This window comes from Macrobrachium nipponense, chromosome 34, assembly GCF_015104395.2.
Source record: "Macrobrachium nipponense isolate FS-2020 chromosome 34, ASM1510439v2, whole genome shotgun sequence".
NCBI lineage: Eukaryota > Metazoa > Arthropoda > Malacostraca > Decapoda > Palaemonidae > Macrobrachium > Macrobrachium nipponense.
Window position 1 is genome coordinate 16,911,678 of NC_061095.1, and position 25,273 is coordinate 16,936,950.

General features: G+C 32.7%; 1 protein-coding gene across 1 annotated transcript in view; it reads left to right on the top strand.

The window, feature by feature from the left end:
* LOC135207939 (uncharacterized) overlaps window positions 1-25,273 on the top strand; it is a 370,968-nt gene that overhangs the window by 340,138 nt on the left and 5,557 nt on the right. Inside the window, 11 exon segments of the mRNA XM_064239912.1 lie at window positions 1,837-1,853; window positions 1,908-1,982; window positions 4,453-4,648; window positions 5,005-5,232; window positions 8,517-8,626; window positions 8,781-8,967; window positions 9,290-9,409; window positions 13,070-13,167; window positions 15,481-15,550; window positions 18,184-18,224; window positions 24,448-24,639. Coding sequence (XP_064095982.1) covers window positions 1,837-1,853; window positions 1,908-1,982; window positions 4,453-4,648; window positions 5,005-5,232; window positions 8,517-8,626; window positions 8,781-8,967; window positions 9,290-9,409; window positions 13,070-13,167; window positions 15,481-15,550; window positions 18,184-18,224; window positions 24,448-24,639 — 1,334 coding nt within the window.

Consider the following 25,273-nt stretch of genomic DNA (forward strand, 5'->3'; position numbering starts at 1 on the left):
GTACGTACTTTGGTATAGTAGATTCAACAGTTGTAGGTAAAAAAATCTGTTATATTCATGGAAGCTCCTTACTGGTGGGCCTATAGTGATATCTGCATTATCTAACATATTTGACTAATTTCATTGATGAAAATTATAGCATTTTTGCAATTCTAACTGTTTGGTACGTAATTGATAGTACGTACTATCTTCGCTATTCTAAGCTCAAAATTTAAATTGATTTCTGAATGAAAGATTGATTGGAAACTGATGACGTCTAGTAACTTGGTAGAAATATTGTTACAACAGGATTTTTTAGGAAGAAAAATATTTCTGCATCCTTTTTGTTAGTGCTTATGTGTCAAGTCTGCATCTAGATTTTATTTTCAATTTTGCTTTTTTTCATACGGTCAAAGAATGAAGTTTTGCATTTATGTTCAGTAGTTCAGTATGGTTTATTTGCCAATGAACATATACTTTTGTTCGACTGTTTTTAACTGAGTATTGCATTTTTAGGCAGGCATTCCTAAACTTCCGTTTTATTTTTACTGTTTGCAACTGAATGTAATTCAATACGTACTGATCTCTAATTCCATGAAATATTGTGTGATGTTCACTGGAAAATATCTTCAAGTTAACATTTAGTGCATCAGTATTAAATATGTCTTAAATTTCCCTTAGCCTAGAGAATAAGGTAATTAAGTAGATAGTACAATAACTTGGTTTTCATCTCAACAGTTTATCGAAACTGTAGAGTCCTCGGGGAGATGGCGGCGGGTATGCCTCACAGAGAGTTATTTACTGTATTTGATAATAAGATTTTTTTTAGAAACCCTGTGACTAAGTTTTGATTTTGTATACGAATGTAGTAACTAACCCAATGATAAAATGTGACTTGTCCAGTGATTATGACTTTCCAATCCCAGTGTTTCTAGAGAGAAATAACCTTCACTTAACCTGTATCATCATCATCATCATCACTGACAGTGTCACTTCTAAAGATTAAAATGAAAAGGTATACAGAATTATTGATGCCATGCAATTAAACTAATGGGGCCCCCTCAACTTGCAACACCCACAACTTTAGTTCTTATAGAGGGCTTAGCTTTTGTGAGTTTTTATCTTGGCAGTCAAAAATTTTATTTTAATTGAAGCAAACATGCTACTGAGTTGCATAATCTTGTAGATGTAATTTAGACATCCAATAATAACTGGTTGGTTACCTCATTTTAACAAGCTTTGTAGCATTGCACTGCAAGTGTAGCTGCATATTATTTTTGTACTCTTTTTACATCCACTTATATAGGAAGGAAACCACTCACGTCGTGTGTTTTTTTTTTCTTGTTGTAAAGCAACACAATTCACTTCCCACAAGTAAGCTCCCTAGTTTACTGTAAACACAATTCTTCATTAGGATAGCTTCAGTAATGGGATTCTTATTTCAGTTAAGCACTGCACATGGGGAATTTTATACTAATTAACCATTAGTTCTTTTTGGATCATATTTTCATTTGTTCTTCAGTTAATCATTAGCAATTTATCTTTGGTGATATTCCTGTATTAATGTAAAACCTTTACAGTGTTTGAGGTTAATAAGATCTCAATTTTGCTTGGAGTTAGCAGTGAAATTTTTCCTTAGTCTTGGAACACACATTATCCCCTTATTAAGAAAAACACTTCTGCAACATTTTTATGTTTTAACAAGAATCTGTTCGTTGGTTCATGTTACTTAGATTAACCATCATTGATAGGTACACAGTTTTGTGCTTCAGGGCTTCTTGCATTGTCAGTGTAGTTTTAAGATTGTGTTTAATTTATTTTTTGTCTTTATTATTATTGTTTTAGCAGCATGCTAAGGTGTTACAAAGATGCCTGTATGTATTTGCATGCTTAGATTCATTTTCGTTTTGTTAACAATTTTTTTTCAGTTTTCTCGTTCCCGCACGCCAAGTCTTAATGGATCCTTCCGCTCCTATAGTCCCTATAACAGCCTGAGCAGGAAGGTGCGTTTCCAGTTTGCTTTTATTTTCCCGTATTTATATATTAGTTGGTTTATTTACAGCTGTTAGTGTCAATTAATGATGCTGTATAGAGAAGTAAGGTAAGGATATTGTTATTTAGTTTTAGAAATATTTTTAGTTTTAGGTTATATTCAATGTACGTATTCAAAGAAAATTTCCAATTCCTGAAATTGTAGATTTTTTTTAGTCAAGGTGTCAGAACATGGATGATATTCAAAATACCAAAGTAAGTTAGAAAAACCTGTGATTCTTACAAGAGAGACAGTGTCAAATAAGAACAATTTTCAGGGAGGTAGACTCGAAGACAAATAATCAGTGATTGCCCAGAGAGCTTTAAAAGATAATTACGTAGTTTCTTAATGGATAATGTTAGAATGGACAGAAAGTCACCAATTATATTACCATACTGTGGAAATTTTACAATGGTTGTTCCTCTTCTAGAGGCTTGGAAGGTGTCAGAGTGCTGCTATTAATGTTAAGAACAGAGTAACTTAACCCTTCTTTAATATTGCCTTTGTGGAATGCCTTGTAACACATATTGGAGATAAATGATCACAACAATGAGTCTTAGGAAAAGTGCTGAAAATCTTAAGAACATTACCAGATATTTATATCCAGATTTTATCTTTACACATCAGTGCATATTACTCAAGCCCAATAATTGGGGTTCATTGGGAGTTGCTAATGTCCATTTTGTTCAGATAATTTCATCTTGAAGCTGACAGTCACAAAATTTTGCTGTAGTAACATATCCATACAGTACCCCAGCATTATATTTCTCCATGTGTATTACTACTATTTAGTACGTATTTAGATAGTAAATAAGCCATGGGTGGAATTAAAAGAAAATTATTACTGCCATTTGAATTCTGATTTCTGTATGAGAGTTTGTTTGGGATGAATATAAAAGTTTGGGAAACAACTCAAAAAAATAGATTTTGTGTAATTGGAGCAGGTTACCTTAATAAGAATACCCTTATTCACACTATTAATTATCACATAGGCATAAAGATTTGAAAACGCATTGTAACTGCTGAGCCATTTCTCAGTTTATCAGTAAAATCTTTTCTAGAAAAGTTTAGTATCTGCCAACATCTTGTAAACTGCTTACACATAGAAGACCAATCTCTGGGATCTTTATTACCGGCACAGTTGAATAATCAGAAGAATAATAATAAGAAGGGTTACAGTATGAGGCTTGCAAATACAAGATAGAAATCTGTGTCATGAAACAAGATCATTTGTGACTATACTTTAATTGGTATTAAGAATTTGTGGTTCTGATGTGTTTTTTCTGTCTTATTGTTTTCTTTGAAAAAAAAGAGAGCATCTGTTAAAGATGTTTGGACTTGTTTCCATCATGAAGAAAATTCTCAGAGTGACGCAGGAGTTTAAATAAAGCCTAATCATTCAATATACAATCACTGTAAAGAGGAGACACTGCCCAAATCTTTGTTGAATGATGATGTTGATGGGTTTCAGTTACTATGAAGAACCACAGCACAAGGGAGTCATGAGCTATTTTCTATTAATTTTAAGCAACTGCAGTTGAAATAGGAGCTGTCGTGTAAGGGAATTTCATGGGTAGAAATATTTTTAGTGTATAACATAAGATTTAGGAAGCTTTACCATTTTAGTCGGAATACATGTCTTAAAAATGAACCAAAAGTAGAACACAGCATTCTCATTTTTTCATGATGATTACATTACATAAGTCAGTAGAATCTGCAATTTTAGTAAGACAGTACCATAGAAATTCTAAATGGAAAAAGAAAATCCATTCAGTACCTCATTTATCTAAATTTTCATATAATTGGCATACATGTGAATCATTATTTAATATATTATAAGGTATCTAGTAACAAAGAATTAATAATAACTAAAGATGAATACTACTTAAAAAGTGAGTTGGTTCCATTTTATGTAAAATCATAACATCAGATAAATGTGACAAAAATAGTTGAAGAAATTTTTCTTGAAATGGTTTTGTAGCTTTCTCGGTGTCCCTCTGATTGTGGGGCATCAAATAATATTCACCCCTAGTAGTGTACAGTTTTGAAAACATGTTCTAAGCTAAGGAACAATTTGTAGAAGAGTTAAAAATGCTCAAAGTTCACAAACAGAAGTTCAAAGCAAACAACATTTCAGTATAGTATTGTATTCATTGTTGTCAGAACTTGAAACCTCACAAAAGGAATGGGCTTCTTTCATGATTATTAAATTGTGTTTGTGTTTAGGTTTATTTTATTGATCTCAGAGATATTTACAAGTTACAGCATTACATAATTACTTAATTTTATGACTTTTAAGTAAGAAAACATTAACAGGGTAGGAACTCAAACATAATTGATATAAAACGAAAACCTCGCTCCAATATTTTCTGCAGTGTATCGTGGTTACAGTTAAGTATAATGTGCTGTAGAAATATAGTAAAGCTTACATATTTCCACAGTTCTCGGGTCCTTATCGCACATGCTCGCCTGGTTTGATATTGCGCGAGTACAAATCTTCACAAAGTCCTGTTGATATAACGCGTATCTACACATACTCATATCTTACTGCCGAACCTTCACAAGGTTATCTCAAGCGTCCATTGGACCCATATGACCGTCCTCCACCCAAATCTCCACACTTCCACCGTCCGCCTCGTAAGTTATAAGGATACCTGGAGGGTATTTCAGTTGCTTCTTAGGTATTTTGTGAGATTGGATCATTAGTGTGTATATCTAGAATTATTATTGGTGAAAGAATTTTATATAAACTTAAAATTTTAGTTTCTTGTATTAATTATTTATGCATTAGCATATGATTCTATACAATAATTCAGTAATTTTATGCTTTATTGTATAGTATTTCTTCTCTTGTAAAGGGAATGAATTTTAAAAAATGTTCCTAAAAATTTTAGGTTTTATTCTTCAAGAAATTGTACAATTTAAACGAAATATCTCTGTGCCGTATTGAAGCAAAACTTGGATTATGTCCTGTTACATTTCTTTACTTCCAGCTGATTGTAGAAAACTGTCACTTCCCAAGACGAATAGTAGATTAGGCATGCGAGTTTTAGTGGATCAAATGCAGACAGAAACACCTCGACCGAAGTCTCCTCATATGAATAATGAGGAACCTATCGCACTATCACATTATCCAGGAGGACGGAAACCGCCAAGTGGAGATGTTTCACGAATAGAAAGAGATGATTTCCCTGCACCTCCTTACCCTTATACAGATCCAGGTATGAATTTTAGAAAGCCTTTGAATACATTACAGGTACAGATAAATTTCTATTCTCTATGCTTGGGTGGTGCCTGAATATCTTGCAGCGAAGTCTACTTTCTTAAGAGCCATTTACCAGTATATGAAGTGACATCATATAAAAAAAGATGTTAGCTTTATGCCTTAACAAAATCTTATAGCTCTGCAACCATAAGTCATTTAGCTCATCTGCTGTCATATTATGTTTTACGGAAATGTCATACTGGCATGTTAGTTGATTTGAGACATATCTCAAGACCTATTGAGTAATATTATGCTATTTGCTGAAATGACTTTGCAGTTGTGCTTATTTCCGTAAGGTTTAGGGTATGTACTGTTGTTGAAATGTGTGCAAAACATACATTCAGAAAATTTAATGACCTTGACAGAAATTTGTAAATAGATATGCAAATCTATCTGGTATGTAATTGGTGCCATTTATCTTGTTTTTGCAGTTTTATAATTGTGTGTTTTGCATTCTTGTTCAGAAGTCAGGGTTAACCTTTGTACGTATACGTACATATTATTTCCATGGGCTTGGGCTTTTCACATACTTGTGTTGACTGCATATTGCTCTAAAGTTATAAAAACTGAGCAGTGCATTCAAATTCAGCTGTGCAATTATACCATACATGTTATTTTGTATGTTGTTTTACCCTTTCATCTTTTCACTTAATACTGTGCAAGTATAAGTGTTCTGGCCCAGAAAATGTTTGGGTATTATTATTCAACCAGTAAATTTGTTCATGACTAGGATGATAGAGATTTATCTGTACGAAACCCTGGTGCGCGAAGGGACTTGCATGTTCGTATGTCTCAGAATCTTATTATAAAACATAAACTCCTGTTGCATAGTATGTATACAATAAATGTGTTTCTAATTGTCATAGTCCCCTTTTTCTGATACTTCAAGTTTTATGAACTTGTGATGGGAAGTCCTGTAGGCATTGTAGTCTTCATGTAAGGCTTTTGGTCTGTTTCAAGTGTTTCCCTTTTCATGGTACTTTTTTCATGATATTTACACTTATAAATTAACTTTGATCTTTTGTTAAGTCTTTGTGGTGTTGCTGTGCATCTTTATTCCATAGCATTCCTCCACCTCTTAATTGTTTATGAAGTGAACAGAGGTACGTGATCAGGAGCGGCTTATGTTTAAGGTGATATAAATTTTTAAAAGTAATGAGCAATGGGTTAGATAGTCATGTTTTCAATATATTTTTAGTATATGAAGAACATTGAAATGTTTACAATATATACCCTTGCATCATATATGGTAAATTCCAACTATGTATTGTGTGCTTTGCGTAGTTTCTTGTGCCAATATTAATAAATGTTGATGGTGGTTTTGTGTTAAGATTTACAGTACATTTTGCAGTTATTAGCCTATAAAGTTTGACTGTTATCAAGCTAAAAAGGCTTTTTGATTAACGAAGAATTTACAAATATAAGATTTAGGTCACTGAAAATGATCATTAGTGACAATTTATTGCTAATATCCATTTATGCTGCCTTAATGTGGTACTGCATTGACTGTGAAATAGTCTAGGATTATAGTTTACATGCTATAAAAATATAGCATTTTTCTCTGGGAACATACTTCATGATTTTAAGTAAGAGTATCATGGCACCTCTATTCACATTCATAAGTAGACTAGATGAGCTTAAGTTCATTTTTATCAACTTATTCAACTATATAGCAAGTACTGTTATAATTGTGTATGAGAAATGTGTTTTGCATTAAGTACGTACTGAAGTTGTGTACCCTTGAATTATACATTTCATTGTTTTTTTTTAAGTTGACAGAAAATGTTTGTGGCATTTGTGGGAAGTAACTGTTAAGCTAAAAATAATGTTTTTGTCAGTGCCTCTTTAATGGGATTAATTTCTGTACAACCCCATTAGTACTCATATATGCCCAAGTTTGTCGTCATCTACTGTGCCAAAACACTTTTGCCTAACAGAGGAGATCTGTAGTAGCATGGTGCATGCACCACCTGTTTGCCATCCCTTCTCTTTTATCCAATGCTAGTAATTTGGAGGACCATTTGCTGTGTCCTGTGATTGTATTTGGTCAATACTTTATTATTATTATTCTGTAGATGAAACCTATTCTTGTGGAACCCCACAGGGGTCATTGACTTGAAATTCAAGTTTCCAAAGAGTAAGGTGTTTATTAGGAAGAATTAAGAGGAAGTAAAGTGAAATACAGACAGAAGAGATCCCACTTATCAAAAAAAAATTAAATTAATAGAGATAAAAAAGTTTTAAAATGCAAGGAAAATAGTATAGTAGTAGGGTAATAATACAAGAAATCCTAGAGGAGATACCTCTAGGTCTAAGAACATGGTCACTTGCTGACTTGGTCAGATCTTTCTCAGAATTTCAGTACATGTCAAGAGGGCAAAGTTCTAGCTCATGAAACCATAGCCCTTTCTAATTCTTTTGTTTTTAAAGTTAAATGAGATGTAAATGGTATTTTAAATACTGGTAACTGAAGTTGTCTGCTATTGCAAAATGCTACCTTTGGGATTTAATGCACAAGTGTATGGATGCATTCTCTTTAGAACTGGTAGTATCAGCAGGCCAAGTTTTACCATTTTGGTGTGAAGGCTTTGAGGAATTATCTTCCTTTTCTTCCCTATTCTCTCAACTCATCCATTCATATATGCAGCATAGAAATAAAGAATTCAGCCATTCATATGTGCAGCATAGAAATAAAGAATTCAGCATTTAATAGCCTTTATATTTCACGGATATGGTAAATGTACTCAGTTGACAGTTATGCAGGTAAAAGTGCCTTTCTTTACATTCTGTATTGAGAGAGGCAGGTAACTGATAGGTACCTGTGGCTCCAGATGGTACATAGCAGTACTGCTGCCAACTGATCTTGTGTCTGTTAGACAAGAGTGTCCAGTGTCTGAGGACATTTGAAGACCACACATTTGGGCATATGTATATAGTATGTGATGAGTGTATTTAATAAAGTTTTCTTTGTAATGAAAATTTCATTGTAGCATAGTAGTTCAAGGGTCATTTGCACACATTTTTTCACACTAATAACAGTACTTAGCATATTTTGTGGTAATTTAGAAGTAGTTTACTCCCTGGAGCTACTGCAGTAATTTGGCTATCCTACAACCCTCACCCTTGATCCCAAGATGCATCTCAGCCGCAGCAGTCCGTATTTTGTGTTGCTTTAAGTTCTTTTTTGTTGAACTAACCTGTGAATGTGTGCGGCTGTGGCCTCACTGGCAGATGTTTCAGAACGACGGCGGAGATGGTCAGGGAGTACGAAAGCTGTCAGCATTGATGAAACGGACGAAGCTACAGAATTAGAAGATGACGAAACCTTAATGGAAGACCCGAAGTTGAAGGTACTTGGGATTCAGCTTATTTTTTTTTTTGACAATAAACATACGCATTTATAGTACAGTAGTGCGATTTCCAATGACCACTGATTTGGCTATTCTTGCATGGTTAACATTTTCTAGCTAGATTCTAAACCTTATTTCTTTCAACATCTCACAGAAGGAGGAAGTGGAACTTAGTAAAATAGCAACTGGCATTGGCAAAGTTTTCCTACAACAAGTAAAAGAGAGAGAAAAGATTAGAGCATGGAAGGCTACTCATTTAGACCCACGAAATGCTTCGCGTTCACCAGCAGCAGATCGTGAACCAGGCAATAAATTGCGTTTTGGAACATCTCTCAATGCTTGTAAGTGTGAGTGGTGCTGTGGCCAAGATCATAAGTGTCTATGGTATATAAATTGGTACACTTGCCAAAGACTGATGACAAAGGTCATATTAAGTCCTAAGCAGGAAGTCATTACAATACAGAATTGTCCATAACAGTAATTCCACAAATTCATATATTTTTGTACTAATTTAAATCACTCTTAGTGAAAAGTTGCAAATCTGTGCTGTATATTCATGTTGTATAACCAATTAAATTGTGTTGGAAATCTGAAACATTGTCATTGGTCATATAAAAATTTAAGTATAAAGGTGTGTGGGGCTCACATAAGCATTGTTGACAGCACCTTCCCGAATGACAGACCACAATCGACCCTGGGGGCCAGAGGATGATGAATTTGATAGGGGCTCATCGTATCGATGTTCTACTGGGCGATCCTCTGCTACTATACCTTCCTACAACGGTATGTAGGCAAAAGTTGTATCAATTTATGTCTTTAGGAAATGCAGTATAAGAAATGTATTTATTAGATATGAAGTTCATGTTATTACTGTATAAGGAATATTTAGATTTTTTTCAATATAGTTAAGTCAGCCAGTAAACCATGTTGTCATGTGTCTTGTTTTCAGAGAAGAAATTGGTAATTATTTTGGTTTATTTATGAAAATACATCAAGTTTATGTGTCGGTGTAAAATCATTTGTAAGTTACTTTATTAGAGGTTTTAAATAATGTGACATGTTCATGAGAAAAAATTTGCAATAATGCCACCATTGTAGATGGTTACCTTCTCCTAATGTAACAAGTACAGCAAGTTGGTAAACTGTGATGTTTTTAGAAGGGAGGATGCTAGTTTTAATATACCTTGTATTTGATCGATTACAGTAAACTTTATGGATCACTTATAATTCAAATTTGATTCATGACAGTGCCAGAACTTAAATACAGTCCCACATTTGTGGTCTTCGAAAGTATCAGATGTTGTAATCTTCTGTTTAACAGATAGGTAACGAGCAGTAGTACATATTAATGTGCATGCACCACATACAGCAGGTACCTTAATGTGTTGGTAACGACATGAACAGCCAAACAGATTTCTCAAAATGTCATCACCTTTATTTCATTATTTCTCCCATTCATGTTATCTTTTCTCCATCTCCTTTTCATGTTGCTTTTCCAATTAGATTATTATATTTTATGATTATTAACAGGTAGTCAATATTTGCCAGAGTTAGTCTCATAATTTGTATTGTATGATTTTGTGTTAAGTATTCTGTAATCTTACATTTCAGTTATGAGATTTCATTATTGGTAATTGTTCAGCAATCCCTTTTTATAGTACATTTTGGGTGTATACGAGTAATTGTTTTGATAAAACAAATCAAGTTTTTAATAAAGCAATATTTTATGCAACCCTTTTCCCATACAAAAAAGTGTCATCCTCCCAACATAAATGACCTAACTACTAACATTCCTGAGTACACAAAAAGTGAGGTAGTTACTTGTGATTCCAACCAGTTCATGTGCAGTATATACTATTGCTCTTTTTCATTCTGTTAGACTGCAGTATCTGTGACATTCAAAGGCTATGAATGTTAGACTTCATATGGGTGATTTGTGTGAATATTTGTTTATATATCATAACTTTTATTCATCATAGTTTCTATTCATAATTAACAATCTGTTTGAAGATATGAAATGATAACATCAAATGAAAATGCCATATATAGTATGTTAGTTTACAAGGCCGCATTGGGTTTATGTAATTGTCTCATATTTCAGTTTAGTTTGGAAGGTTCTTGGAAGAACGCATTCCTGTATGTATAAGGCTACTGTGGTGTAATTACTTAATCACTTGAAGTACTACTGTAATTATTGTAAAGGAGGTCAATTCAGTATTATTGTAGCAATTTTAATATTGTTATAATCTGTTTTACAAGTCCTGTACATAATATTGTTTATTGTTGTTTATTATATCTTGAAAAGACTTCTTGCTGTACTTGATGTATTTCCTATTCCATCCTTCAGACCTTTCCTAAATTGCCAAATGCATTTTATTCCATCAGTATAAATTATAACAAGTCATCAGTTTTATTTATGTAGTACTATTTAATTGTGCTGTGATTTAGAATGTCTGCATGTTTTTGAACTAATACTGAATTAATTTATGACAAGTATGTTTTATTCATTGTTTTGGAGCATTGATTTCACTGCAGATTATGCAAAATGGGATATCAGGAAATTTTTATCAAATTTATTTGCTTTGTACTACAGTATATAGGTTAAACTTGGTGACTTGTGTAGAACTTGGTCAAGGGTGGTGTACATAAAGTAAACAGTTTCTTAATTCTTAAAATTCAAGTAATGTTGGAATGTTCAAATGTCTATTTTTAAAGTGCTTTGGGAATAATTCTTCAGAAGGTTTTACTTTAGTTTCTGATGAAAAGGTGAAAGTGTGTCACATTAATTTGTATATTTAGTACACAAACACATTTAACCAGTTTTTTGCCAATACACCCACCATAGCCTTCAGTCAGAAGTTAAGCATAACTTGAAGGAATGGTATGCCACATATTAAAATCAAGAAAAAAGGGGTCTCCCAAATACTTTCAGTACAGCATCTCCTCAACTCATCAGGTTCTTCTAGGGTCTGGCTTTATGATAAATGGCAGATTCTGATAAGTCGTAGCTCCTGTATTTCATGACTAACAGTAATTCTACACAATTTAAGCTGACCTAAACATGGCTTTTGTCCTTTAGTTCAAGAGATTTGTCAGTAAACCCTGAAAAAAAGTCGCAATATCACTCATAATTAATAATTCAAGAAAAAAATAGAGGCCTGATAAGTTGATTGGGATCTGTCATAAAAATAGGTTGGTGTGTGGGCTGGTTATGCTGCATTGTCATGAGGGGAATTACAGCTGTCACAGATGGTGTATGAGTTTGTCATTTGTTTCATTGTCTGTAGGTTAATTATACTTTAATCATGGATTTTTTCCAAGACTTCTGTGATGTGAATAATTGCTCAATCAGCTTGCACATGTATGCAATTTCAGTGACTTCACATTTGCTCAGCATTCAATGGTTATATAGAGGATTAGGGATGACAAAGTATTAATGCTTTGGTCACAGTGACTATTCACTTTTGTTTATAAGGGTGGTTGTCTGAAGTTGGATGGATTAATATTTTTGTTGCTGTGTCCTAAGTTATATATGCATAGCCATTTTAATATCATTATTCGTAATGCATGTTTTAGGTTACTATTCTTTTAGGTGTGTGTACATTTACTTCATGCTTCAAAAATTTTATCTCTTGAATGGTTTGCTAGATTCAGGTCGTAGGTGGCGAGTTCTTTGCTTGTTTCAATAACCATGCTAAAGAAATTGTTTATTTTCTTATGATTTGTCTTTTGTCTTCAGTTTTTGCATAACGATTAGGCCAGTTCTTACCACAGTGTATTAGAGGGCAGCCAATTATTTTGCTTTGTGAAGCATATTAGCTGAACACTTATAATGGGAAAGGCGTTGTCTTACTCTTGCCATCCATTGCACAGCTTTTGTTTTATTTTACACTTTTATAATTGGCTGGTCTCAGCAGTTTTTGTATAATTTATGTTTTTGCATGTTTCTTACTGACCTAGTTATTTTGTTTTCTCCCTCCTTTCCCCACCACCTTTCCTTATATATGTTGTCGTCTGCCTGTTGTTCCTCCACCCTAACCTCATCCAAATGCCTTTGCTATGACCGTCTTACTTTGACAATACCCTTTTATATAAATTGAATTGGTGATGGACATTGTAATGATATTTGTACATTTTTAAAATATCGGTATATTTTGGTTATGGTTCACGGATTTTAACGTGATGGTTTGGATGATAAAAAAACCATCCTTTGTTGTATCCTAATTTTGCTATCCTGACTGACAAACTTCCTGACCATGAATAATCAATTGCCCCAATGATGAAATCATTAACCTGGACATTGCCCAAATCCAAAAATGGAACACAACCCAACTTCCTGAATCCACATAAATCCTGTAACTAACTTCATGGTTAAACCCTCTGAATCCTCTATCCTTACAACTGTTATTCCTTGTCCCAAATCCCAATTGCCTTACCCTATAGTTGTATCAGCCCTCCGAGGGGAACCTAAACCGGGTTATGGACTCAAGTCGTCCACTCTACCCGCAGCCGGACGCAATGGTGGCTCTGCTGGATTAATCGTGAGTAATTATACATGCTAAAGATTTGGTTAGATGTACTTTCTTCCTTCACTTTCATCTTGCATTGCATGGAGGAACAGTTTTCTCCATGAGAAAGGCATTGGTTCCTTTTCTTTACAAACAATGGACTCTTCTTGCATACGTACATCAATCTAAGCTTGTAGAAAAGCAAATGAGTCTACTTTCATTCAGGTGAATGAGAGTAATTTATTTTGAAATTATTTCTACATCTGGTAACTAAATTCATTAGGCTTATCTCATGAGAGAACTATCCTCCTTGCTATGCAATGACCATAACTGGGAGATTGTTAACTGACTTTTGCTGGCCTTTTATGGCCCTCCAGTTGTGAGCTCCCTCAGGCAACCTCCCAAGCCTGGATACGGTTTCTCACCACGCAACACCTTCTACCGTCAAGGTCTTGGATCAATTTCTGCGCTTCATGTAAGTCACTGCTTTTACACGCTTATTGCATCACTTTCCTTTTCTAATTCACGTAATCAGTTTGTTGTTATTATCGCTACCATTTACTAATGCAATTTTGCAATACAGTACTGTAGTTCTAGTCAACTTTCTCTGCAAAACAACACAATTTATCACTTTTTTTGTGACAATCAAGTGCTCAGCAATTTTTTTTTTATGTAACGCTGTAGCAGTTTTTGTAAGAAACCAGTACATGTTAACCATGCATGCAATGCTTTATTGAATTCATTCTTTTTATTTGTTAGCATAGCTGTCACATAACACCTCCCAAAATTTATTTTTTCATTCTTTATGAAACAAAAGTTTTGTCCTTTAAATAACAACAATGGTAGCCATGAAAGTAAAAAATTAATGTAAGTAGAATAATAAAAATACATTTTCCATATACAGTGCTACAAATGGTTTAATTTGTATATTTTATTGCTTATGGCCAGCCAAAAATAGTTAAGAAACTTAACTCTGTGGCTTGGTTAAACTGCCAAATAATAACAGTAAAGTTTTTTGTCTGCTCAGTGGCTTATGTTTACTTGGAAGCTAAAATCTGAGTACCAGGATTAGATTGTTAAACAAGTCCATCAATATTCATGAGAAATAGAAGCCAAGTAGTCTGTCGAGTAGAAAGAGGAACTTATTTCTCATTAATTCAAATAGTTTTCATTCCACTCTATAAATATGGGATTCATTCAGTGCAAGAATCTAACCAATATAACAGACAGTCATCACTTATAAGACACCCATTGATGGCATCCCAAGAGAAAACTATGTTGCTTCGTTGTATAGTGCTTTATGGTTATCTTTAATGTACTACAGCAATGGCAACAGTGCATGGTTATGCATTGCTGCTTTGGAGTATGTTCTATTCCGCTGCACTTTTTAACTGCTAAGTGAATGTTTGTGTACAATACTTGTACCTGGATTATAGGACACAAGTGGTACAGTAAGTGCATTGTATTCTATATGGATACGACCAAACTAGTACATGTTGAATGATAACTATGTTTGGTAAGCTAACAATAATTTCAATACTTTACATACTATATTTCATCTTTTTTAAATATACAGAAGATTGCACAGTAAAAGTAATATAAAATTAGTAAGTAAAAAAATTGTGTTAAATTTGTCAGAAAGAATTGTGCATAAAATTTAATTTATATACAGTATCAAGACAACCAACTATTTTAAATTATGTTATAATTATGGCATATCTTAAAATGTAGCATTCACAAACAGTTGGATATATGTACTGTACCTTCCATAGTTTCACTTCAGTATTTCATGGGAAATATTGAAGCCAGTATTTTTCATAGTTTCAAACATATATGTACATATACATACGTACAGATAGTACCAATATTTATTAGAATCTGAATGATGAAAAGTCTATTTTTGTTCAGAGAATGTAAAATACAGAACCATTTTGATCTAGTATTTCTTAAAGTTAGAATAGGTGTTTTACAGCACCTGGGACTGAAGTGAGAAGATGGACTGATTCATGGAAAAGTAATGTTATGACCAAAGGAAAAGCATTTACAATTTAAGCAAATTTGGTTTAGTAAATTTAGATAACCATACACATCAATAAAATCCAGTTGTGCTGCATATGGAACCAATATTTTATTGTAAGATTATTAGTATGTATTGGAATTTGGTTAATTTTATTAAAATGTGATTCTTCGTTCTAAATGAAAAAAAAAAAGAATGAAAAATATAAACTATTTCATTTGTTTTTATTTCATTATAATTCTCAGTTAGTTCTTTGGTGTAGATATTTTGCTCCTAAGTATACTTAAGAATTAGTTCTTGTAATAAAGTCTATTAAATCTTTGCTGCAGGGTGATTACAGTTTCTCAGGCCTTGGTGAAAAAACGCAGAGCACAGAGTTCAGTAGTGCACGGTCAGATGGTAAGTACATTTTGTTTACAATTTATGTCTAGTATTAATGCACATTTAAAAGATAGAAAATCTTTGACTTGGATTGTCAACAAAATGTTTGAGAGGTGGCTAGTTTTTTCTAGCCAGTTTTTAGGTCAATATGATTCATAAAAATTCATAGTATGAACCCTACTGATTACAGTATATGTGGTATTGCTTATAATAGTATTCCACTTCATAAGGCACATGAATACTGCCTTAAGTAAAGCGATCATGTGGCGTATTGTAGTTTTGTAGCCAAGGCTTCATAGAGTTACTAGACTTAGTTGAGAAATCATACATTTATTTTAGCAATACGTATTTGGATGAAGGAGAATGTACCTAACTGTAGTTTTATTGACATGCATTTCTTGTAAGCTATGCTTTGTTTCCAGAGCTGATTAGTTTATATACAGTACTACATACAGTGCTTGGATAGGCATTTATTATTGTTTACAAGGTTTTATCTTTTGCATTGCAAGACTAACCATTCTTTGCTTTGTTTTGCCTTGTAGTTGCTTATAATATCACAATTGATTGACATAAAAAGAAATCATGAAACTCTCATCAGTAGTTTACCATTTTTAGCAATATTCCCTTTTTTAATTATACAGTTTTTTAAAAATATATTTTCCTCATTTGTAGATTTAAAAAGAAAAAGCTTTCAGCATTGTTTTGTTTTTCTTTTACATAGTGCAGCAACTTATTACTGCATTGAATTTGATGGTGACAGATTTTGTTTTTTATAGTCTGTGTGGAAAACCAGTTACACCAGTCACAAGAGCAGTGCTGAATTCCTTTGTTCACAACTATTAAGAAAACATGATTGGTTTTGCTGGATTAAAATATGAAATTCTTGGTGAACTCTACACATTGTGATCTTTTGCACCACAAGGCTCGTATTTAAAAACTATGGCCATAAATTTTGCATAATGCTTATTATATTTATTTCCTGAAGCTTCTCATCTGCGGCCTTGGAGGCTAATAAGAGAGAAATGCATTCTTGACTTTGAAGTAAAGGAAACAAAATAAAATGAAGATATTTCCGTGCTTTAATTTGCATTTTTAGAGCGTTTTGTTGTTATACATTTGAAGCCCTTTAATATTAAGCTTACAAATTTACAGCCAACCACACAATCAGTTAGTTGCACAAACACACATTGGTTTCACTTCTTTCTTTTGAAATATCATGGTTGCAAATTGAGGTTAAAAAGATTTAGCCTTAAGCCTTCACAGTAGTAAGAATGTCAGATTTGATTTTGCCATGTAAACATTACCAATCATGATGACTTTGAACTCCACTTGTTTTACTTTTTTGAATGCAGTACGTAATGCTGATTGTTCCCTTCTTTTCAGTAAAAACTCGTTTAAAACACACAACAGTTTGTTCATTCAAGTTAAATGAAAGTTTATTTTCCTCACATATAAGGGACTTTCTGTGAAAAGGTAGTGGAGTATTTTGTAATTATAGTAAATAAAATTGTACATGCACAATACAAGATAGCCAGTGACTTAAATTAGGAGAGAAATCATGGTTTGTAGTGATTACATTGTAAGTGGTAAAAACTGCATGATCAACATTTATTCAGAAATATCTTGTTTCAGTAAAATGGTGTTGGAAAAAATCACACGATTGAAATATATTACTTTAAGATCAAAATTTTCAAATGCTGTTACTCACATTGGTCAGTGATTTCAGATTTGAGACTCTGTCCTATATTCTTGTATTTTACATGTAAAATGGGTGGTAGAATATATTTCTTATTGGCATTTTTGAGGATGTTATATAGTTTATACTGTGTTGGGAATACATTTTTAATGTCAGGTAAATCCTAATGTACAATGGCAAAAATAAATTTTTATTTTGAGGCATAGAAAAGTATAGGGAGGGCTACAAATAAAGGTACCATTTGAAAAAGCTAGCCACTGAACCTTATGAGGTAACTATAACTCAAAATCAACAAAAAATATGATTGTATCTAAAGTGTTCTTCACGCACAGTACTTTAGTCCCTGGATTAATTTTATATTTTGGCTACATTAATGATTTTTAAATAGTCATAGCATGGTAGGCAGATTTGGACGCTGTCTACATATACAATACTACATATTTTTCTTGGTACTGTAGCAGTACAGCATTTCTATTTTTTTTTTCAACCAACACAAAAGTAGACCTCTGTTAAAATAGCAGTATTTTATGCTAGAAATCAGATTAGAAGCCAAAAGTACTGTGTTTACATTTTATGAAAGTATGTTTGTGGCATTATTTTTCTGTAGCTGTTATAGTAGCAGACAGGCCAGATTTACCTTGCCAAAGTACCAAGCAAGTATACATCAGATCCATGATAAATTTATGTAGATATTGAATACTTTACACTCGGCTGTTATTGGTAATGAGAACACATTACATGTGGGACAAAGATCTTTTGGATTGACAAATTGAATAAAACTATTGGATTAGAGTAACTAAATATACTGTATTATAATAATTATTTGAAATATATCTGAAAAATGAGGGGCCAGTGACAGGGAACTTGTTCTAATGTTTTTGTTGAAGAACAAGTGGTTAGCAGGATCTTATATCAAGGTTCTGAAGTGTATTTGATTGTGGTTTTGGTCTCTCAGTTTCAGCAGGTTCGCTCACAGATGCCGATAGGAGCGCCTTGGTATGTATTAATTGCTTGCTCTCAGGGCCCCAACCATCGTAGATATGTGCATAGGCTTAGTTTGTGGGGATATCAGGAGTTTGGACTTGAATTTAATGAAATAAAATAGTTTAGGAACATGTATACTGTGTACTAGTAACTTTTTATATGTAAAAGTACTTCAGTGGTCGAACTGCTTTACAGTGCTGCTGGAACTTATAATTAAAATATAGTTTCAAACTCTGCTCACATGATATACAATTTTCACTTTCAGTATTAGTATTAGAAGTTTGTATTACATATATATATATATCTGTTTTAAAAAAACTTTCAAATGCACATAAACTAAACAGAGCATTTTGAGGTCATCATTAAATCATAATTATGCCCTTTTTTTATGTAAAGTTTATTATTTTTAAAAGCATATTAATCTTGAGTTTGTGCATAAATAATATTGCAAAGAAGTATTCAAGTCCAAAAACCATTGTATTGCAAGTTGTACCTAACACCTAGATGGAAACTACTCTAATGGGTAAATTGTCCTTGGTAAAAGCATGTCTGAAAACTGTACTCCATCATCTGGTATCTTGTTTGTAGCATGTCTTATGTTTTCATAGTGAAGCATATGACTAATGTACAAGATTTAGTCATTTTACATTTCTCCTCACTAAGCAAATCAATTTCAAAACTGTGAACCTATTTTCAGTATGTAGTTTTCTCTCTAGTTTCTTACGTGTCTTAACAATTTGTTACTTCAGTGTAATAAGATAAATTTAGATTTTGGAAAACATATGCCATGAATTGATCATTGCATCAGTACTATGTTTTTATTCTGTAAGTACAATTTAACTGCATAGTCACTTTGTATTTTAGCTTTCTTGTAAATATTTTCACTAGTGCTCCAAATCAAGTAATTTTATGAATTTTAGGAAATGGGACACTGTAACTGAAAAGTAATCTATTGCTTCTAAAATTTAACCAAGAATTAACTATGTATTTCAAGGGAGGGAAGAGCAATACAGAATTTTATTTAATTTTTGGGTGATAGGACTAATGAATTATGGGCAGCTAGTGTCAGCACTGAAGTTGTCATTAGTTATCTTAGTTTGCAATATTAAAAATTCCTGTTCAGTTGATTTAAGTATTGGTTTCAATCATAAGTAGCATTTATGTAAATGTAATTGTGAATGTAAGTGAGAATACAAGGAAATTCACTGTATTCCTGAACAAAGAATCTTCGTAAAAAAAAAATTTATGGACAAAAAGAAGAATTCAAAACATTTACTCAACAGGTAGTTGAAATATTTTCCCTTCGTTAAAATTAAATTTGTATTTTTATATTTTTTACCTAAGAAACTAGCAATTTCTTCAAGCTAGATAACATATTTCCAAGAAGAAAAGTGTCAAATCATTTACTACCACAAATTCATATATATTCAATGAAATTCTGTATGGTTTATGAAAGGTACGAAAGCTGAAGAAATTCAGAGCACTGATGCAATGCATCTTGATACTCTTAGTCATGAAAATGATCAGTTACAGTTACGTAATGACATATTCATTTAGATATTAAAGCAGTCAGTTATGTCCAATGGCATATTAACCTTACAGTCACTGCATCTTGCTTTTCTAGCCATTACATCAAAAGTATTAGTATCTTACAGCAAAAACTCCTTTTTCAGATCGATCCTTTTAGCAGCAAGCATAATAGCTTGTTTACATTTGGTTCAAAATCAAACTTTTCAGTGAGTAATACTACAAAGGATTAAAAGTGCACATTGATAATTAAGAGACACCTTTTAAGTAAAGCACAGTATATCTTGTACACTTTATCACTGCTTCACACCATGATGCTTTGTGTAGATAAAAAGTGAATAAATTTAAGACCTTGTTCTTTGGCAAATAGCAGGCTATTAGGATATTTCAAACAAATTCTTGGCCTCCAACTTCTGCATCTCATTTTTATACGTACCGTATTAACTGGTGTTTTATGCTGATTACAGGACTTGCAGCTATGTTATTAAGTACTTATTCTTCTTTTACAAGTTTACTGTCAGTTATTTAAGACTGTCATTCAATACCTATTTCATCATGCTGAACCTAACATGCAACATACATACATACTGTACACAAATTTATAAGGTTCAGATCCACATAATCACACATAAGATAACTTCCGATTTTTGCTAGGTTCCTTTACATCAAACTTTAGTATATAATTTCTCATTGCCAGAACAGTTAGTTTCACAAATCCAAATTATTTGAAGTCATGTTACATGCAACTTCACCCACAGCATTTTGATACTGACTTTTATCTTTCCAATCTAGTCTAGTGTATGTTTTTCATTTTAGTGCTGGAAAGTATATGATTTACTGTTTTATAAAGAAAGAACAACAGAACAAGATGAGTTTATTGAAGCTAGTAGGTTTTACCTTTGTATTATTGGTTCAGGTACTATTTTATATTGATTTCCTTTAAGACATAGAAGAATGACGAGAGAAGGCACACTTTATCATGTTCACAATGATGATTTTATTTGTGAATTCCATCCCCTTCACATTATAGAGATATTTAGTAATTTTTTAGATATCTCATATTTAATATCTTAGGCATACGTTTTTTTATAACAGTAGTTTTCCTGTGCAAACTGACTAATATGTATGTATGCCTAATAGTGTGGCTGCAGTGTTCCCAGGATTACCAGTTTTTGATGAGGCATTGCAGAGAGAGAGAATTCTATCACTTGCCCACAAAATATCACACAGTCCAAAGTCTAAAGAAAATCCAGTTTCCTCTCAAAGTGCCTAATATTACTCCACTCCAGACAGTCTCATACATTGGACATGGGTTGGTAAAGAGAGATGAACACTAATATAAGCTGGAATGGAATGTTTCCCAAAAAATTACATTCTCAGAATGTCAGGTAACTTGATTATTTGGCATAGTTAACATATAAAATTCACCTTTTTTTTAGTTTTCATAACTTATAAAAGTGGGGAAAAAACTTGAATAAATTAAAATGTACTATAAATGGAGAATAAATCTCCAGTAACCACTGGAAAATTATCCTGAAAAAATAAGTGGCAAATGATGGCAGAGCTGTTGACAGCACTGCAGGACCACAAAAAGTCTAAGGCCAATGCATTCCTAAAGGTCTAGACTGAGTGTGTGGTTGAGAATACCTTCTTGCTTCTTCAGCTGCTGTTTGACATACAAGACTGGTGATCCTGGGATCATGGCAGCAATGATTTTAGGCACATTTATAATAAATCAAATGCAACTAAGATTTTGGTTTGAAATGTGGATAAGGAATCATCAGTTGCACAGTAAATGGTGGTTATAATGGAAAAGGGAAATACAAAGAGCAGACTCCAGTAAGTTGCAAATTTTCAGTAATGCTACTCTGGTTAATTAGGACATACACATACATGTACATAAATTGTCTACATAGCAAGATTTAAGACAGAACAAACACTAGTTCATAAATTGGCAAAAAACAACAATAACTAGCATTACCACAACAGGCTGAAGCAAAATACTATACAACCAAACTCTATTAACTACAGCTACAGACAAGCAAAATGGATAAAGAAGCCAAAATTCTAGGAGCAGATAAGAAAAAATATACTTTGCAATTTGATCCCTAATTCACTGCAAGCTCTGCATTAATCTACACTGGTACACAACCTGAAAACATAGTAGGTAGTATTCTGCAGACACATTACAACATATACGTACTGTACTTGCAGACACATTATGTACATATAATAATGTATATATGGTGAACATAATAAAATTACTTATGGTAATCCAACCCTTAATGTATTATGCATTGTATTTACATATGTAATTCTGTAGTGTCTTTAATGTATCATATTTGCCACCCTTTTCCGTGTCATTCTTGAATATTGTTGTACATGAAAGTTTGGTCCCTTTCATGATTATTGAACAATATATCATAATGATTGTTGCTTATATTAAGTCTTTGTTATTTTCATGTTTCAAATATCCTTGATATGAAGAGAACAGGGGCTTGTATTCCTAACATTACAAACAATGTAGCTATCAAAATGTTTACTACTTTGTGCTCCAGAAAAGACAAGTCTGATTTTCATAGTTAATTTAGCTCATGATAATAAATTTGTAATTGTCAGTGGAATAAACTAAAAGAGAACTATGCTAATTTCACCTGAGAAAAAACAAAATATTAAGGCTGATTTAGAACATTTTATTTTACATAACAGGCCAAATTTCATGAATGTGGCTTTTAAATTAAAAAAAACAAAAACATTCAACTATTCTGATAGATTACAGCTCATTTACTGAAACAATTACTGTATGAAGTTATTCCCTTCTGTTCTTGATCTTTTGTAAAAGGGTTGCTTAAAGTAAAAGAGGGTGTAATCTTTAGTGTGACTTAATTTCTTTTGCTTGCACATAATCCATGGTAGAAATGGTTGTTTTTATTTGCTTTTATTTTAAATTGTTTCATTCTTGTTAGATGGATCTTCTCAAGTGAAATTCTTGTTATACCTGAGTAAATTTCTTATGATTTTATCATGGCACCATTCTTGTCTGCTTTAATGATTAAAGGTTGAGGTGCTTACATTTCATGTGGTTCTTTTTTGGGTAATGATTGTTTTTGTTTAGTTAAGTAGTGTATTTGTTTCAGTAAGCAATGAATTTGTTTCTTCCACTGTCTATATAATTTAAAATTTTAGTTGGTATGTTGCCTGCTGATTCATAAATTCATGATCATTTTCACTTAAAAATTGTTTTTAAATTGCTACCGAACAGTTATCTTACAACCGTTGTAAAATCTTCATGTAGTTCCACAGTGAAACTTGGTGGAGTCTTTCATAGTGCATTACTACTAATATTTTTACAATGTCTGCATCAGAAGTTCAAGTCCACCATCATATGACTGGACAAAGAATTATAAGGGTTATATATTTACACAGGTTATATATCATTTACGTGCATAATTAGTACGTACCAGGAGAATTTAGGTTTGTACTTTGAAGTTTATGCAACATCTCAAATCTTTAGTAGTTATCTGCAGTTGGAGCACAGAACCTTCTATATATCTATATTTTTCCATCCTTAGCACACATATCATTTATGTTTGATGCAAGTAATAAGACAAGATGTTGAGTATACTGTAACACTATGTCAGTTGAGAACTACTTTTCATTGAAATTTGTTTAATGAAATGTTTGTCATTTCAATGCTCCAAACTTTGATATTTTTTGGATACAGGTGTACCCTTTTGAAATCATGGGTAGGTAATTTTTTGACATGCTTATTGTTTGTGGACAAAGTTGTATCATTGTCTCAAGGACAATACTTTTATAAGGACTTGAAAATCAAATGTAATAAAGCATAAAATTTTTCACATATTGCTATACAATTGGCAAAAAAAGGATATTTTTCATTTAGAAACTTTTAAAGCACAAAGGGTGATGTTGCACAATACTAGGCATGGTGAAGTCTTGGCAACTTCACATATTTGTTATAAGTTGGATGCCTGCATTCTTAAATTATATAGTTTTTCATGGTAACCGCAACTAATTTATTATTTAAATTCACCTGGGAATTTAGTTTTGTTTTTAAGTGGGAGAATTGTGCTCAGTTATATTGTAAAATTAGTAGACCAAAGTTGCCAAAGAAACACTGAAGGTAACATCCTGAAAAAGTTGTGCTGGTATTGGGGAAGACAGGTACGAAAAGACCTTGTTAAATGACATAACTTGTGTGCACAACATTTGTAAAGGTGTTTGGATAGCCATTATTTTATTCACTTAGGTTTCGGCAATTAAAAATTTTGGTTAATTTTCCACTGTTCTTGTTGGAATAGGGTCAGCATTGGTCAAAGGAAAGGGTCATTTTTAACATTAAATTTCTGTTCCCATTTGCTTTTAATAGGATAGGAAATTTTGCTACTCTGTTGTGTTATATTAATTTCCTACATAGTATTAGTTGAGGGTCTACTGTTTTATTGACAACAGAATAACAAAAGATCTAAAAACGCTACAGAACAGTGAACGTTGGTCACTGTTTAGTGTTAGCAATTTAGTGTTAGCCAATTACAGTACTGTATTAAATCATGAAAAAATTTCAAATACTGTACAGTATTTACATATAGGAGAGAGACTAACATTTGCACTGTATATATGTTTAACACTTGCACGCCCATTCGTCATCTGTTGAGAATTGTTTTTATTTGTATTGACTTCCTAACAGAACGCCGAGCTCTGTGCATCAACAACATATAGTAGTGGTCTTCGTGGTTATTCATCATACTCTCCCCACCTTCGACGCTCATTGCCCAACATGCACCATATGTCGTCAGAACCTCCAAAAATTTACCCTGCACATCTTCTGCTCGTATCAAATTATCGATTACCTAACGATGTGGATCGCTGTCATTTGGAGGTAGGTTTTGCAATGAAAAATTGGCCAACATTTGAAAAAAAAAGTTGGATTATACTCAAATTACAAACACTTATTTTCCTAATTGTGTGTTTACCTATTACTAAGCAATTATCTAAGCAAAAGTATGTGCTACTTCTTCATGGAAGGTCCAGGGTGTACATGAAAGTTACATGAAAGTTACTTCATTTCATCATAAAAAATATTAATACTCTGTGAAATATTCCAAAGTACATTACCATTCCATTGTTAGACTAGAAATGCAAACATACCATAGGAAAGTTTATTTTTTTAAAAGGCAAAATTAATATTTTTAAAAGCTCCAGATATCTAAATGGATATCTGGATTCATCTTTCACTGATGATGTAAATTTAACTTTGCTTAAAAGATGGAGGAATAACTCTCCCAACACTGAAATAACTTATATAATATACAAGAGGACCTACCGAAGAAATTAGTGCCTTCCTATTTTTATCACATACCTCTCAAGTGAAAGAGTATCTAGAAAAGGGATTTTGACGTAGGAAAAATCTATTTCTGGGCGAGGAAGCCGTGTCGCTCCCGTGAAATATGTCTGCTTTAGCACTATTTCTAGTAAAATATTGCTATAATACCAGAGAACTGCTAAATTGGACA